The sequence below is a fragment of the Urocampus carinirostris genome, chromosome 6 (assembly GCF_059441175.1).
Source record: "Urocampus carinirostris isolate Australia breed hairy pipefish chromosome 6, RoL_Ucar_1.0, whole genome shotgun sequence".
Taxonomy (NCBI): Eukaryota; Metazoa; Chordata; class Actinopteri; order Syngnathiformes; family Syngnathidae; genus Urocampus; species Urocampus carinirostris.
This window is the reverse complement of record NC_142354.1, coordinates 26357780-26375950: the sequence shown is the minus strand read 5'-3', so window position 1 is coordinate 26375950 and position 18171 is coordinate 26357780. Positions and strand designations below refer to the sequence as shown.

Below are 18171 nucleotides of genomic sequence, written 5' to 3'. Positions count from 1 at the left end.
ATATAGGATATACATACAAACATACAGTATGAGTTGCCTTCCTTTTAAGGGTTATATCAAGCTTTTAATTTTTCTGCGGCCCAACCATATGTTGTTTTTTGGGTCCAATATGGCTCTTTGAACATTTTGGGACGTCAACCCCTGGGTTAAACTGTCTCACCGCTTGTTATTTGTCGATACAGTAGTCATTTGCAAAATGAATAAAACATTTATAAAGTACTTGTATTTGTTAATGCTTGAGACCGTGAAAAATTTTGATTCGGTTGGATTGTATAGTAAGAGTATTTAATTTTAAAAATAAAGGTTTCTATTTGACTAGTTATGTCTATCAGGGTCTTATTTCGGAACCTAACCCCTGCGATAAATGAGGGATGACTGTATACAAATCATTTGCTCATAAGGTACTAGACTAGAGTATATTTATTAACTTATATTTTGATAAAGCTGTTTTAAGATTTTACTGCAAAAAAATAAAACAAATGATGTACAAGTCTTGCACATGATTGCACTGATATTAATTAGTATTTGACCCCCACCCTAAAAATAAATGAACGCAGTATCATTTTGTTGCACTGGCATTTTTGCCCATTTTAAGTGTTGTTTTTGCAGAAAAAAAATGTAGTGTAACTTGAAAAAAAACAAGTTCAAAAATGGTTACATGACAAAATATTAACCTAATTGGGCATTATTACCTTCTTGAGTCTTGTTCACCACAAATGATAAAAAAAAACTGAGCTTTATAAAAAAAATAAAAAAAAAAATAAACATGAAAGCGGTGACAGGAAATATATTTTAAACATTTTTGACGAACTGTGGCTTGGATTTTTTTATGAAGATAGGTGTGCCTTAGCTCAAAAATGTTTGGAAAGCACTGGTCAAGACATGTCGATGAGAAACTACAGTTAAAATCGTCTGTTATTCTCTGGTCTGTAAATACACAATTTTACTTGAAATGAACACAATCAGCGCGTGAGCGGAACAGTTCAAAGGTCATGAGATCGAACCTTCCTGTGTGGAATTTGCATGTTCTCCCCGTTCCTGCGTGGGTTTCCTCCGGGCACTTGGGTTACCTCCCACATTCCAAAAACATGCATGTTAGATTAATTGGCCGGTCCAAATTGTCCCTAGGTGTGAATGAGCGAGTGAATTGTCTGTCTCTGTGTGCCCTGCGACTGGCTGGCAACCAGTTCAGGGTGTCCCCTGTCCACTGCCCGGAGATATCCTGGATGGGCTCCAGCACCCCCGCGACCCTACTGAGGATAAGCGGTGCAGATAATGGATGGATGGATGAACACAATCAAGAAATAAAAATAACTTTTTATTATTTGCAAGGCAAAAATGGCAACTATGTTTTGAAGCATTCACCACAACCAATCTTGATTTAAATACAATCAGCACAAAGGAACTTTAAATCATTGTAAAAACACAAACGTTTTAACCAATCCTTACCTGAACCAATTTGATTCAAATCTCTTGAGTCATTTTTACAAAACGAACCAATCTATTTCCTAAAAAGAAAACATATCTAAACCATTTTTTGTGGGGTTTTATTTTTATAATAATATGAAAATAACTAAAAAGACTTGGATCTTTAAGCCAAATATACAGTAACCTTGGACTTTTTAAGAAATTCACATAAATTTTCCCTTTTGCAACGTAAATGTAGAAATTTAAAAACACTTGGTAAAAAAGTAATGCGAATGCCCCGCCCAAAACAAACAAACAACAATTGGACCAATCCACTGCTTCAATAAATTTGAATGAACTTGCTGTTATTAGGTTTTGCGATAACGTGATAATTTTAACTGCTTACAAAAAAAATTGACCTGTTTTCAAAGTGCAACTATCCCTGATCTAATTTTAGGGTTTATATCATAGAATTTTTTTTTTTTTTTTTAATAAATAAATATGTTTTGCTGAGGTTTTTTGCAAGGAAAATGGCTATTGAACTCAATGATTTAATTTGGTGATTGTCTTGAAAATTACCTTTTTTTATTTTGAAATTAAGTTTCATAATTTTGCAGTGTTTAAAAAAAACAAAAAACTTGTGGAGTGTGTTTGTTCATGCACAGCATCCCAAATAGTAGGTCGGTTCATTCTTAACACAAACTGGGTTGTTTTTTTAATAAACCATTTTTAGGATACTGTCCACAATTGCTCACATTTCAAAAATAATTTAAGAACCAGTATGAAACATGCTTTAAAGACATCTTACGGGCAAACAAACAAAAACAAACCTCTAAACTGTTGGCAGGCACCCTGCTGCTAATCCGTTAATAATAATAATAGTAGTATTGCACATTTGCTTAATTGCATTATCAGTTATTTCCCCGCCACCATTACACCCAAAATATCATAGACCAGATGTAAATCAATGAAGGAAAATTATTGATTCGGCAGGGCTCAAGGAGGCGGGGGTTAAGCTAGAGCACACAACTGGCTGTAGGCCACGCTGCAACGGCTGCATTTTGAACAAGGCGTTGAGGCTCTGTCCCCAGCAGTTCTTTGTGTCCCCCTCGCCTACCCTGAGTTATAGCGGCGATATCCGCTAGCTCTCGTCGTTGGGACAAAGTGGCCATCATGTGTTCCAACTTGGAACGGATTGTCGCGTAGTGGTGCTGGCGCTCTTTTGTTAGACTGATGAAGAGGTCGTTCGGGGTGCTGGCCGGGGATTCCCCGGTGGAGGCGCTTACGGCGTCGAGGGCGACCTCGTTTTGGCTCGGTACCTGGTCCGAGACGGACTCTTCTTGGCCTCGCACCTGCTCTGTTGGAATGTCCCTATCCGCCGCAAGAAAACTGGTTTGTGTGGCCACGTGGCTGGGCAACACACTTACAGAGGTGCGTTTGCTTTCTGTGGAACCCTCTACCGGGGGGTTCGGACCCGCTGCCAGGATTTCCTCTTGCATGTGCTGCTGTTCCAACCAGTCATCGCCGATAGTCGATGCATTTGACCTGCCGCTGCCGTTTTCACCCACTTTTAGGGCGGGGACCGCACAAGGGGGCTGCAGAGATTGAGTGCTGACTTTCTGGCCTGGTGTGCTGGTGAGATAAACTTGCTCCAGAAGCTTCTCCCTGCTTGGGTATGGGGAAGCCAGGGGATGTTTGCTGGGCACACGCTCAAAGATCCCGCTGCGCTGTGCGCTGGCAAATCCTCGGGTATTCATCGGGAGGGATTGCGCGTAGAGAATGCGGAATTCTTCGTCAAACTTCTCCGTTATTTGACCAGAGAGTTCGATAAGGTTGCTTGTGTTCAGTTTGCCGTCGGTCCAGTTGAACCTGCGCACAAAAATATTGGTTCCAATTTGGAATATTTCGATGTATGTTTCAAACAGGGTTTGCACTCCTATTTCATGGCCAAATTCAAGCACTTTTAAAGACTTTCAAAGCCAAATTTTCCTTTTCTCCAGTACCGTTATATGGATATGGATTTTGAGTAAAAAATAACAGTAATATTTAGCTCAATTTTCAGTTGCAGGAAGTTCCTCCTGTTACAATGTTCCACTGGGAAACACTACCACATTTTTTTGCATGGCATAAAATAAAAGTCCATAATTGATCCTTGCACAAATACACATATTTCCTTGTGCCCTGTTTAGGTGTAGCATGCACCTGTCTTCCTAAAACAATGCCATACAAACTAATGTGAACTGCCGTCAATCATGAGGGAAGAAGAAACGCAATGGCAAAGTGAAGCCACCAGAGAGAAGATGGCAACTATTTTAAGCATTGACAAGCACTTCACCTAAAATAAAAAAAACACATTATAATTCAAGCACATTTAAGGATTTCAAGCACCCGCACAAACCCTGTTAATAGCATTACCTGTAATTTGTAGTTCCTGATTGTTAAATGGCCATTAGAGGGCATCAGATAGTAGTATTGGCCACAGTTGTGAATACAGTACCTTAAAAATGGCTACCATTGGCAGCGATATCTATGCCCGTATTGGTACTTTATCCCCAACTAATCCCAAATAATTTAAGTTAATATTGATTTGAACCAATATTGATTGTTTTACCCCCTCTGATAGCAGGTTGTAAAAAAGAAAGATATTCACTTTTTTAAAATGTATTAAAAATGGAACATCATTACAGCTCTTCCATTTAAAATGATTAAAATTAATTTGATTTATTGGCAGGCATTTCTAACCCAAATTGCCTTGTAGACTTAAGAACATCGAAGATTACTTTTTAAAAGTGTAACAAGGGACCTTTCACTTTTCTGATAAAAATTTCCTTGTTAATTCCATTTCAGCTCTCTAAAATCAACGTTTCCGGCGCTTCTATTTGAAATACACATATCAAAGCCGAGCTGTCAAACATTGAAAATCATATTTTCGGATAGATACAGAGAATTTCAGATTTTAAACATGTTTTTGTGGTTGCATTCAAGATCGAAAGTGGTTCTTGGACAATGTGGAGTTAAAAAGAAACCGAACCTGCTGCAATTGCAAGTGTACAGAAAATTGCTGTAATGAACCATTAATAACCAAGGAACGATCAGCCTTGTAAATAATGAAATGAACATTGCTTGATTTGTTTTTTCTGATTTTCTGAGTTTTTATAGAAAATTTGCTATAAACTGGCGTAGTAAACTACAGAAGTTTAGTAGTCTTTGGTAGCTCTGGATATTCATATCTCAAACGATAAAATAAAATAAAAAAACAAAATATTCTTTTCTTACAAGCCTGCCATTTAAAATGAATACAAAAGTTTAAATAATAGCAGGAATTTCAAACCCAAATCATCTTGCAGACGCTTAAGGACATGGAAGATTACTCTTTTGAAATGTGTAGCATGGGTCCATTAACTTTTCTAATAATAATTTCATTGTTAATTCCATTTCAGCTCAAGTTTTTAGCGCTTCTATTGACATACCCACATAGAGAAGCTTTTGTATTTGTATTCAAATCTGTTTCGCCCAAGCCACACCCTTCTCAAGCCGCAAACCTGACGTAATCATTCCTGAGATCCAGCAATAATACATTTGGCCTCTTTTCCTAATATGGTTGGCAATTATGTGTGTACTTGTGACGCACAACAAAAAAGCCAGGGAGGTAAAGTAGATACCTGTATGAACCTGTAGCCGCACGATTGCCGTCGATCAGCATAAAGCGCTCGTGAACTCTCCCGGTGATCCTTGCTCCCAATCTTGTGTAATAAGTCGTGCCAGTTATGGTTCGCACTCTCATAAGCTTCAAGAAAAAAAAGGTAAAAAGATCAGCAGTGAGCAGGCCTGGCCGGGCAGCCGCACATTGATGTAATATTTTCCAGACTATAAGACTTACTATATATTTTTACAGCGGAAAAACAGAAAACGGTAGATTGAAAATGCATACAGTCATTTTCGGTATGCCGTTACCACACCAGGTTTTAGATGCAAGTGTATTATATATTTTAGAAATGACTGCAACGAGTGATCAAATCGATAATATAATTGACCTAAATTGCAAAGGATTGTACGCAACAGGAATTGAACCCAAGTAGCAGCGACACTTTACCACTCAACCACCAGATGACATACAAAAAGGAATAACAGCTTATCCCATTATCACTGCTCACGTGCCAGGAACACTGATTTGCATAGTGCATTCTAATAGTTCGATCAGTCTCCAGTTGTTCATCAACGAGTGTTAGAAAATGAAAATACAACAAAAGCTTTTTACGAATATATTCGTGTTGAACGGAGAGGTTATTGGAACACAACTGAAGAGACAGAGACTATGCAAATCAGTGTTGCAGAGTATTTAAAGCTGCAACTAACGATTATTTTGAAAATCGATAAATCTGTCAATGAATCAATGAATCTAACTTTTAAAAAACATTTATAATATTGTCCTCTTTATTCAAATATTGAAATTTTGGAAAAAATGGAAAAAAATACTGCAAAAAACAATAGAATATAAAACAATAACAAGTCCAAATGTTTGTCAAATAACAAATACTGTACACATGCATATGTATGCTATACAACTGCAAATAGGTAAGATGCTCTTTTCTTACCACCTTATCTAAAGACCTCTGCTGACCAAAGTGTTAATATAACACTGAACGTCACAACGACATCTAACACACTGTTATTTGCATTGATTTACTGTGCTATTGGCTCCTAAATCGCATAAGACAACGATTAGATCAAATGCATTTGACAAAGCTTTTAATAATCATGATTTTATCGATTCGTTGTTGCAGCTCTATATGGATTAAGCTCTAATGCAGGGGTGTCAAACTCATTTTAACTCGGGGGCCACACAATAGAACAAACATTCTGTCGGGGGCCGGACTAGTAGATTAAAGAGAAAGAAAAAGCGATAAAGAAATAAAAGAAAGAGAGAGGGAAAATGAGAGAGGGCGGGACAAAGAAAGAAAAAGAAAGAGAGGGAGAGAGCGTGAGAAACAAAAGATAAAAAGTCGTGAGAGAGGGGGAAAAGAAAGGGAGAGGAGGGAAGAAATCCAAAGAGAAATAGAAAGACAGAAGGAGACAAAAGAAAAAAGAAAGCGCAAAGGGTATGAGGAGAGAAAGAGAAAAGAGAGAAAAGGAAAAAAGGAAGTTAGAGCAAAAGAGCTTAAAAGACACAGAGAAAGAGACAAAGAGCAACAAAGGGAGAGAAAAAAAGGCACAGAGAGTGAAAGAGACAGAGACAGAGTGGGAGAAAAGGGGTGGAAAAGAAAGAGAAATAAATAAATACAAGTACAGTGTCTTTGTGAGAGGCACCTGGCTTTGGCAACATCAAGTTGACATATTTCAACCTGCAGCTTGTTTTTCTCTTGCGCTTCTCTGAGTGTTGTCTCGCGGGCCGTCTGTTTGACACCTGTGCTCTAATGCCTTTTCATTTGTCTTCCATACCACTGGTGGTCTGGTGGAAATGTGTCGGCGCTCTCTCCGCTACTACTCTGGTTTGATTCCCATTGCATACAATGTTTTGCAATTTTTGTCAGCAACACTTATCGACTAATCAATCCTTGCATCATTGCCTTGATACACAAATACACACAGTATTGTAGCTCCCACTGTATTTTCAATTTGATGCGCCTTATGATCCAGTGAAAATACGATGCGGGCATACCTGAAGGTCGTCCAAGCCCACGCCCGCGTTGGCGCACATCTTGAGGAAAGCCGGACAGGCCAACTGGTCCAGCAGAATATAAACAGGGACCTTGCGTACTGAGCAGGCTTCGTGAAGATCCTTGAAGATATCCAGGTCTGTAAGGGAATCCGTAACTATGGCAATCACCTGCAGTGGAAAATGACAGTGAACATCATTTACTTTCAGGGCTGCCCGCGGTTGTGTTTTCATTTGTCCTTATTGAAACACGTCTCTGCATCGCTGTCAGACGCGATTACTGTGGCGATCGTCGCTAACACTTGGTCAGCAAACACATGGCAGTATTTTCCGCACTATAAAGCGCACCCCCAGAATATAGTCTACTGTAAAAAAAATTAATTAATTTGATACATAAGGCGAACTGTACTATAAGGCACATGAAATTAAAACTACAGTAAGGGTTGCACCTAAAAAAGTACTGCATTTGTGCATCGGTTGATCAGTCAGGGATTTTTATTGATCGCAAATGCACAACATTGGATGGGACGGGAAATGAACCCGGATCGCAGGCAGCCATTTTTATTTATAAGCATGACAGAAAAAAAAAGAAAAAACTGATCAGTTTGGAGTCGCAAAAAACGAAAAACCTTATAAAAACCTATTTCTAAATTAAAAGAAAAGAAGACTTGTACAAAAATAATTAATCAATATTGAACACTTATTCTAAACCATGACATAAAAAAATACATATATATTTCCCTCCCCATTTTTTCCTTTTTTCAAACATTTCTGAAAAATCCCTAGTGAGCCTATATGGCCGAGGTGGGGAACCTTTTTGCCCCAAAGAGCTACATCAGCAAAAATATATTGATTTTTTTGAGAGAGACAAATAATATAATTTTAGGACAAAATTACACAAAACCAGACAAAAGCGAATTCTTCAGCACATTTTATTTCACTGTGTGACGCAAGGAGATTCTGTAGCTATGAAATAATAATAATGCCATAGCCTGCATCCCATATCAATATGAATATACTACTTGAAATTTGCCTCAGTCACCTGATGCTCATTTTCACTGTCATTTTTGTCCAAATAAGTAGTTTCAAAACCAGGTGCGAGCAAAGTTTTTTTCTAAAAATGTCACATAATACTCCAAAAGAGGATACCAGCGTAATTACCTTCGGTGCAGACAGCGCTGGTTAAGGGGAAGGAGTGCGCACGGTGTGTGTGTGTATAGCTACGCCCATTGCTACCGCTCACCCAATCAAATTGCTTAGGGTAGTTTGCTAGAGTTTTTGGGTGTTTACAGTTTGTTGTGAAGTTTTCATCTTAGTGTCTCAACAGGGAACATGCATTTTTAATGAGCTAAAGGGATTCCTTAGCGATGTACAGCCAAAACAGGTCTGTTGGTGTGACACCTGGAATGTATACTGTAATTGAGACTGGGCCCTATATATGTACTGAACCAAACCAGGATTTCTACAGTGTTGTCCCTCACGTGCTATATTCTTCTTACAGTAAATAAATGCGTTAGTGCCATTTTATCACTGAGCCAGAAGTACCCGACCTCCTGCTTTATGGTAAAAAAGCTCTAGAGCCGCAGGTTGCTGACCCCCAAACTAGGGATACATACTACACATGAAAACGCATGGGAGCGCCTAACACTGAGGGGATTCAAGTTCAAAAAAAGACTGTGCAAACACAAGAACTATGACAGATGGATCATTTTTAAAAAGGCAGCAAGACTGAAGCTTTGCCAGATCAGATCGGGTCAAAATTAGATCCGGGCATAAGATCTTCCCTAAAAAAGTCTGAAAATGGCGACAAAACCATCTCCTGCTTGCGCAACACTTGCTCGCTTTGGATTTGTCCGACCTTTCTCCATTGAATCAAGACAACCGAGTATCTCATCTCATTAGCTACACCGCTTATCCTCAGTAGGGTCGCGGGGGTGCTGGAGCCCATCCCAGCAATCATCGGGCAGTGGGCAGGGGACACCCTGAACTGGTTGCCAGCCAATCGCAGGGCACACAGGGACAGACAACTCACTCGCTCATTCACACCTAGGGACAATTTGAACCGGCCAATCCACCTGAAATGCATGTTTTTGGAATGTGGGAGGGAACCGGAGTGCCCGGAGGAAACCCACACAAGCACGGGGAGAACATACAAACTCCGCACAGGAAGTCTGGAGCTGGATTTGAACCCACGCAGGAGGTTCCCAAGACATGAACTGTGCCGCACATGCGCTAACCACTGCGCCGCCGTGCTGCCCGACAACAGAGTATGTCCTTTTTTAATGGCTTGGTGTGATCAATTTGGTACATTACCGCCCCCTAGCCAATCAATTTGTGAAACTGGTGACGTTCCTCAAAGCCAGCTAGCTTCCGTTCACACGCCAACTCTGAATCTGGTTAACTAAGCAGTTTATTCTCACTTGTTCAGTCACATAATAGCCTGCAGATCCTCTTCCGCAGGCCTCAGGGTAAATTTTTGAGCCTAGCAACAATTAATAGCAGAAACATGATTGGTTAAATGCCTAAATATGAAAGCACACATTTGGGAGAAGTGCAACCAGGGGGAAACCAAAGAAAGGATGCTAACAGACAATTAGGAATTATTTAAAAGTATTTATGGAAAAAATATAACCAAAATCACACGATTCAGATATTTTCAACGTCAGCAGAGAAGGCCTTGCAGGCCCTCACGGCTCAACACTGTTCTGGCCGATTTGGGGTTTTCGGGTGCACATTATAGTCCGGAAAATTTGGGGCGTTGGTACACGATTGTGTTTTCATTTGTCCTTATTGGAACCCGTCTCTGAATCGCTGTCAGATGCAATATTTGTGCCGACAGTCGTCTGTTACCATGGCGATTGCCACTAAAACTTGCACAGCAAACAAATTACTTTCCTCCCCCTTCTCCCCCCCAGAAAGAGACAAGCGTCTTTTTTTTTTTATGAGACATTTTTGTCCAACATCTTCCGCCTTCGCCGAGAAGGTGGAATTTCACGAGTCTAGGATTAGACACGCGTGTTAGCGTAATCTCGGATTTAAGACTTCAATCTGGTCATAGACGCACAATATCTAAATGGGCCTTATTTGAATATAAAAGCGTGGATTATTTTCGGGAGGGCGTGCCAAAACGTCTGCCCAATAACAATTATGCACAGTTACAGTCTTTAATGAGGGAGGGCGAGGAGGATCTCCAGACTACAAAAGGCTGTGATAATGTCTCGTTTCCAGATTGATATGGATCCACAAAGAATAGGTATATTTTGCCTCTAAAAGGGAAGTAAGACATTGTTTTCCGGACTATTAAGCCACAACTAAAAACCCCAAATTGGCCTGAAATTTGCAAGTGCGCCTATAAACCCAATGTGCCTTATACAATGCAGAATACAGTGGATGCATACAGTATTCATAGGTATAAGTTACTACACAAGGTATTTTTTAGTATTCCAAACTTGAGCAATAATTGATCCGTTGATAATAAGGATAGACTGACATGTTTTTTTCAGGGTCGATACTAATTTTTCGTCTTAAGAGTAGGTTGATAACCGATTTTTGGAGCGCATATCCATTTGCTGTAAAAGCTTAAAAGTTGGCGTAAGAATTTTTTTATAGTAAAAAAAGAAAAAAAAAATTTGGTTATGAATTCAAATAAATTAGTTGTGCTCTGGAACCTTTTACATCGAACAAATTAGAATTTCAACACAGCTAACATGACTAATTTTTCATAAAACAAAAACGAATAGTCCAGAAAATTAGATTAGACTTAGCCGAAACTCGTATAAAAGTACATAAAAACTTTGATAACTGTCTGATAAACAGGAAATACAATAACCATGACTTAACTTAAAACAAAAAGTATATAGAAATTTCAACTAAGGACATGATTTGAAAAGTTTGGGCAGTCCTGCTTGAGAGCCAGATTGACGAACTATTGTTACGGTAACAGCTAATCACTCAGCCTTCCACTTAAGCGTGATTTTTATGCTTTCTCTCAATCACACTTGCTTGATTGACGACCTAATGTTAGGATAAGAGCTAATACATCAATCTTCACTTGAACTTGATTCACTAAAACAACTACACTTTTTACGTTGTCTCGTAATCACACACATGCTTTTACACCACGGACTTTTTAAAATCTCATAATTGTCAGTGGTTTTGATTCAAAAGCATGTCGTCACGGTGATTGCTCAGCTCTAACATTCTTCTTCAGTGGCTCCTCCCCTGGTCGCTTATCCAATCATAAGACACGGGGTGGGTAGCAGCCAAACAGAAGGCAGGAGCCGAGGAGGGAAAGGCTCAGCTGCAACAGAGCCAAAAAAACAAAAAACGCCTTGTCGAATACATGAAAATTTTCAATTCCGATATCGGTCAAATTCTTAAATATCTGTCCCGACAATTGGCACGGCCGATAATCATTCGACCTTTATTTAAAGACAGTGGAATACTTTCAGCAGCGCTTTTTTGGGTAGAAAAACCCTACCCTCACCCAGACCCTAGCTCAAGCGGCCCCCAAGAAAATCGAGTTTGAGACCCCTGAATTTAATCTACAAAAATAGCTATTTTTTGCCTCCTAGGAGGGCAGTACAAGTCTTTGTTAGAAGCGAGCAAAAGTTAACAGATGCGAGTGCAGACTAGGGCGGCATGATGAAGCAAAATTGAATCGGTTTTGCTATTTGACTTATTGTGATTGTGTAATCACAAGACACTGTGATTTTCTTAAGAATGTATTGTTCAAATAGTTGTGGTTTTCCCCTCTTTGTTATCAGAGCAATAAGGTGTTCGGCCAGATAATTCTGGTTGGCCTATCAGGCTAGGTTTACACTGCAGAGATTTTTATTTTATTTTTTTCAGATGCAACTTGTATCCGATCGGTAAAAGTCTGTCCCAACGGCGCAAATCCGAATTTTTCACACCAGACCCAGGCCACTTTCGTATGTGATCCTAAATCCCATACATATCTACATTTTTTGGAATGCAACTTCAGTGTGAATGGACGAGACGCATTCATGCGACCTGCAAATCATCTATAGGTGGCAGACGTCACTATTCTGCGTTCAACAATGCAGGGAGGAAGCGGAGGAATCAACAACCACGGCGGACGAAAACATATACATGAAAGATAAACACTTGTTTATTTTGTATCGCACGGAACAGCCGACTTCACAACGCATATAACTGGGTGTCACTTTCCGTCACTGCTGTAAACAAACAGTAGAATTCATTCTTAAAGTGATTAGTATCCTCTAGTTAGGGGTCTCTAACGTGGTGCACCCTGGCCTGTTCGGAAAATATCTCAACAGGGCTGGGTCATTATGATTTTCTAGTAAAATTATTTTCTAATGCTTGACTGAGTCTATTGAACCCTTCTTTCAATAATTAATCTGGTAATAACATAGTAACAACATAGTAATAACTTAAGTGCGAGGCAGGTTTCAACTGCACTAGCCATCAAAGGCGAGGCAAAGTTTGCAAGCAGCACACTGCCATACACCCACCATGCGAGCCTCGATGAGTCGTTAATGGCGGAATCCGAAAAGAAAATATTTATTTAAACATTGTGTAGAATATACCACTATTTTAATGAGCTTGACGTGCTATCTGTTACATTTTATAGGTATCTAGGTACTTGCATTGATTGAGAAATCAACAAGTAAATAATGATCACCAGACAAAGTAAATAATGATCACCAGACAGCAACCCGAACAAAGTGTTAAGGTGTAAAGCATGTCATTATCACAAAAAACAAGACTAGCACAAAAAATGCACTTTACTTTTAAAATCAAAAATCCCATTGAAATTTCAATACTGGTCTGAAAAATCCCAATCAGGTTTTTTGTGTAGCCAAAATCGTGGAGCCCCTTAGTGGATACACATTTACAAAGACCCAGGGTCCCGCCGAAGCCCCAGTCTTTAAACGGCAAGACAAGTCTGACAGCTCAAATAAGGCGCCTGACACCATAAATGAATATTCATCACGCTTTTACTTTTATTTCTGTTTTCTTTCGGCCATCTCATTAAAAATTCGGATGAAAGAAAAAGGGAAAAAACGCCAGAATCAAACACGATACCGCGGGGACTACGCAGCAGGATTTTAGGATGCCGTTTTTTCTCTTTAGTTCTTTTACGCCTGTGCTAAAAGTATATAGGGACGGGGGTTGGTTTGCTTACAAGACAGCAAAAATCAATCATTCTGTCCAAAGATTAAATAAACGGAAGTGGAAAGAAATACTCATGCTGTGTTCTTCAAAATATGTACTAGGGGGTGATTTTTTTTTTAACTTCTGCACATCAAAGTCTAAATTACTCTCAGAAGTGAAACAATCGTTTTTTTGATAAGTTGACACAACTAACCGCACACAAAAATGTGACATTTTTCATACTAAACTGAACCTTAGTTTTTGTGCTATCAAAATCATAACACAACAAATACTAGATATGCAACGACAACTAAACAGCTAATAAACTACAAAAATCACTGAACTATGCACTAACAACTGCTTTTATAATCTGTAAATCATCTGGATAAGTTTTGGATTAAAATCGTGCGAATGCTCAGAACGTCATTTTTTTAATCTTTCACGATAGAATAGTAAATGGTTTGCATTTATATAGGGCTTTTCAAGTCATTAAAGACCCCCCAAAGCGCTTTACAATGGGCTTCATACTTACCCATTCACACACACACACACACACACACACACACACAAATATGAGTCAGCCATCCAAGGCGCCAACCTGCTTATTGGGGGCATTAGGGATTCAGTGTCTAGCCCAAGGACACTTCGACACATAACATGGAGGAACCTGCGACCTCTTGATCCCAAGACGAGCGCTCTACCTCCTGAGCTTGTCTTTTTTAATATTTTTTATTTTTCCTTTGACTCTTTTTTTCTCCTTTATTTTTTTTTCTTTATATAATTTGATTTATTTTAGTTGCGTCATATTTTTCTTGTTTTTCCCTTTTTTCCACTCCTTTTTTTTCCTGTTTTTGCAAAAAGCTAGGCAAAAAGTGAGGGAAATGGTATTGTGATTTGGTCATATATATATATATATATATATATATATATATATATATATATATTAGTAATCCCTCGGTTATCGCGGTTAATGGGGACCAAAACCACCCGCGAAAAGTGAAAATATTACACTGTACCTTTAATATTTGCCATGTGGGGACCTGTTTGTAAAAAAATATGTACAAACTATTGATCATTTTAGTAATTAATCAAGAGTATTGAAAACAAATCAGCCTTTGATTTGACTTATTTTACCATTTTCTGTCGTGGACTAAATGATCATTCGTTTATGTTTTCTGCAGCTGTACCTTGAGCAAGTAAGTACCAGGTATCGTATAAGCCTTTTTTAAAGATATTAGTACTTGCCTTAAAAATATTCATTTTTTTCCAAATGTTTTAGTTTTGGGGTTGTTTCAGTTGTTATTTTTCAGTTTTTGGTTTTGCTCTTTTTAAATGTTAATTCTTTGGTTGATATTCCTTTTTAGTTTAATGTTTTTTTGGGTCGTTTCCGGGGTACATTTTTCAGCTGTTTTTGTTCATTTTCATGTACTTTTTTCACTTGTTTTCAGTACGTCTTCATACTCTTCTATGCTTTTTCATATTGTACACACTATTTTTGTTTCACGACTTGTTCACACTGTTCACTAGCTTTTGTATCTTTTACATACTTTTAAGTACCATTTTACTTATTTTTCATACATTTCAGGACTTTTTTAGACTTTGGGACTTTTGGGGGGGGGGTAATATTTCACGAGTCTTGGGTTGTATTTTTTAAGTTTTATTTATTCATTAATTTATTATCATTATTAATTTTTTGGGGGTCACTATTCATTTTAACAATCACTCCTCATCATTTTTCAGTCGTTTTGCGGCAGCAAGGAGTAGGCAAGACAGGCCATGTTCAGAACGGTTCCGATTCACTGTTTAGAAAGCTATAGAACTATAGATAGAGGCAGTTGAACAGTAGAACTGAATAAGAATAATTATATTTTTCCAGTCAGCTACCATGTGTGGTTTCCTCAGTTATTTATATCACCTTCATTATTATTATGATTTAATTTGTTACTATTTTATTTTGAATTTTATTGTTTGTTATTTCAACATTTATTGCAGCTTGGTCCCCCTGGAAGGGGGATTACCTCATGTGCGGTCCCTTCTCACGGTTTCTTCATTTTCCTCATGTTGAGGTTTTGAGTTTTTCCTTGCCCTCATGTAGGTTTTAGATCAGAAAAAGTTTTACATCTCAAATTTTACCAGAAAGGGAACGTCCCAACTGTAGAGCTCAACCGGAAGACGGCGAGAAGCGGCTGATAATGTTGGTAGTGAATCACGAGCAGCGAGGACATGGGCAGCGAACGTGTTATGTTTTGTCCGTTTTATGGCAAACACGTGAGCCACTTAACGCAGTTTTGCTTTTCGTGTGGTCAGTGCACAGGAGAGCTCATTTTCCTCATGTTGAGGTTTTGAGTTTTTCCTTGCCCTCATGTAGATCAGGGTATGATAAATGGTTTGCAATAATCTGTGGTCTGTGCAGCCTTTTAAGACTCCTTGTGATTAAGGGGGTCACATATAAACATGAATTGACTTATTGCTCAAGGTTCTAATATGTTTTATGTTTATTTTGCCATCCTAGTATGTGTTAAAAATAAAAGATACGGTATTTGAGAAAGTTGCACAGTTTTATCACAGTTTTTCTTATGTTTTCTGCCTTGTGGTTTGGCACTTGTTTTTGGTTGCAATACACAATACAGTGGCATCTAGTGGCCAAATAATACACACTGTTTCTTTAAAATTGTTTTAACAGTTTTTCTTGTGAAAAACCTGATGCAACCCTGCCTGCTCCAGACTCTTTCCAGGAGGCCCCAGGTAAAAGGAATTGAAGACCCACGCGGTCTATCTATCTATCTTGGTCATATCCCTCAAGAGGGGTGACAGACAGCAAGACCCACACATACAATAACAAAAAAAAACAAAAACAAAAATTGGGACCATGGCCAACCCAATTGCCCAAACAAGTTAGGCACCTCGGCACCTAAGTTGGTCATGCTTTCGTCCCTCCAGATGAAATGGGACACCAGAAAGCGGCCATGTCACTCGGGTCAGGGTGACACCACACACTCTTTTGTTCAACAGCAGGGTCCGACAGCTTTCACTGGTTTACCCCTGCCGCATCATACGGGTGCCCACGCGGTAGAATAGCAAATAGGCCTGTGGAATTTCCCCGTACCTCTCTAGCACTGTTGATCATTTTCCTCGCAGCTTCTTTGCAAGCGTAGATGCTTTCGCCATAACTCGGCTGAAAGTGAGCAACGGCCCTGGTGACTCCTCGGTACGAACCCGCCGTGAAGGCCGGCCAGCCGATCTCCAGGGGCGGCGGCTCCACATCCGAAACCTCCGGGAAGTAAGTCACCGACAAACAGTCGATGGAGCCGCCGAGGGACTGCTGGATTAGGTCTTCGCCCAGGATCGACGCACGCTGCGGGGGCAAGGCGGCTCCCCGGATCCACTGGATCTCCTCGTCGGATAGAAAGTTGGCGATGGACTCCTTGGTGAGGAAAGCCAGAAAGTCGTCGAGACCCCCGGAAAGGAGCTCCTCCAAGGCGAGCCGGTGCTTCTCATTATAAACCTCCTGTGACTTCAGCTGAACGGCCCCCGTGAGTGTCGGTGTAAAGAAGGAGTCGTCGAGACACTGAGAAAGCGCCATTGCTCCTGGACTTGATTTGGTTTTTTACCTTTGCCCACCTGAGCGCTAACCGTCCCGCAGGTGGCGGTTCATTCACCTCCAGGTAAGGCACTTTCGTATTTTGTGGTTTCCTTCTCTTCCTGGTTGCCCCGAATCGCTATTGGTTGCTGGGAGATTACGGCCACTCGCAATTGGTCCGACTGGGCTGTCATATCAATGTAAACATGATCTGATTGGTTGATTTGGATGCAAACAGTACTCCTGTAGCGTATTGCTGCTCGGCCTTGAGGCACGCCTTCCCGCCCACGCTCAAACGATCCGAGGGACTTGCCTCATTGAAAGCAATTGAGTTTCAAAACTGCAATACGTACAGTATTGCCTACGGTGGCCGAGACATGCGAAACACTTTTGCATTCGAGAAAAAAAATCATACCTGTCAAACTCTACGGCTCCACGCCCTTACAAAATGTTGTATTTTCCCTTACAAAATAATCTTCAATCGTGTTTATTTATGTAGTTTAACATGTTATATTGTACATGTGTTTTGTTATATCATATAAATTGTTAATTAACATTTTGTTGTGAGATACGGAGTTGCTCGACATGAATGAGGTTTATTAAAAAGGTTCAAAAATCAAGTAACTTGGACGTTCACTGTAGAAGAAAAAATACATGCAAATATAATTAAGTAGAATAATACATTTTCTTATTCAAATTATGAATTCATTTTCTGCATTAAAGTATTGTTGGAAATATACTGATTAAAGAGATAACCACAAACCTGTTTTTTTCCATTTTCTCCTTTTATACTTCCTTTTTTTCTTAGCTTCTTTATACAACAATAATGATTCGTAATATCAAGCATCAAAGCAAGACAAACTATCAAACTATGGTGTTACCAGCACAGACTATACGATCAGGCGATGTGGCCTTTGAGAACCGGCTCTCTTTAATGAGTTGAGCCAAAAGAGCCGGTTCTCTAAAAAGAGACGGACTTCCTTTCACTACATAACTACCACATGAAATCCGAGGCGGCAGACTCGTGCGCACAGTATCATCAAACATCTCGCTTCGTTTGCAACGGAAAAAAAACGATACAGAAATAGAGGCTACCGCGGCGAACTCGTTTGACTTGGTTTATTTTGCCGTTTCGTGATAGTCGGTGTATACCGGATGGTACCCATAATTGACAAATTTGCGTTTTTCCGTACAGATTTTCTTGTACGTCGTACACGTCTTAAAATGCATAATAAACATACTTTGTACGGCAAAAATGTACAGGTTGACAGGTATGACAATTCTCCATTTTAGGAAACACTTTTTCATTTCAGAAAACACTTTTGCATATCATAAAACACAATTACAAGTTTTGAAACAAATGTACATTTCATAGAACAACTTGACAAGG

The 18171-nt window shown here is 39.4% G+C and overlaps 1 protein-coding gene across 1 annotated transcript; it reads right to left on the bottom strand.

The window, feature by feature from the left end:
- Positions 1 to 1305: 1305 nt before the first annotated feature.
- Positions 1306 to 16914, bottom strand: sack1d (scaffolding CK1 anchoring protein D). The gene is made up of 4 exons (XM_088337195.1): positions 16308 to 16914; positions 7067 to 7234; positions 5070 to 5194; positions 1306 to 3276 (listed from the first exon to the last, which is right to left on the bottom strand). The coding sequence occupies exons 1-4, from the start codon at positions 16782 to 16784 to the stop codon at positions 2424 to 2426; spliced, it is 1623 nt and encodes a 540-aa protein (XP_088193321.1). The 5' UTR covers positions 16785 to 16914; the 3' UTR covers positions 1306 to 2423.
- Between the last annotated feature and the right edge of the window lie 1257 nt (positions 16915 to 18171).

Bases quoted from the DNA above. Each gene is read 5' to 3' on its own strand.
- sack1d (XM_088337195.1), bottom strand. From the start codon at position 16,784: ATGGCGCTTTCTCAGTGTCTCGACGACTCCTTCTTTACACCGACACTC. The intron at 7,235-16,307 runs GTACGGGGAAAT...TTTCCACTGCAG, and splicing joins TGATCAACAGTGCTAGAGAG to GTGATTGCCATAGTTACGGA. The intron at 3,277-5,069 runs GTATCTACTTTA...TTTTGTGCGCAG, and splicing joins GCGGCTACAGGTTCATACAG to GTTCAACTGGACCGACGGCA.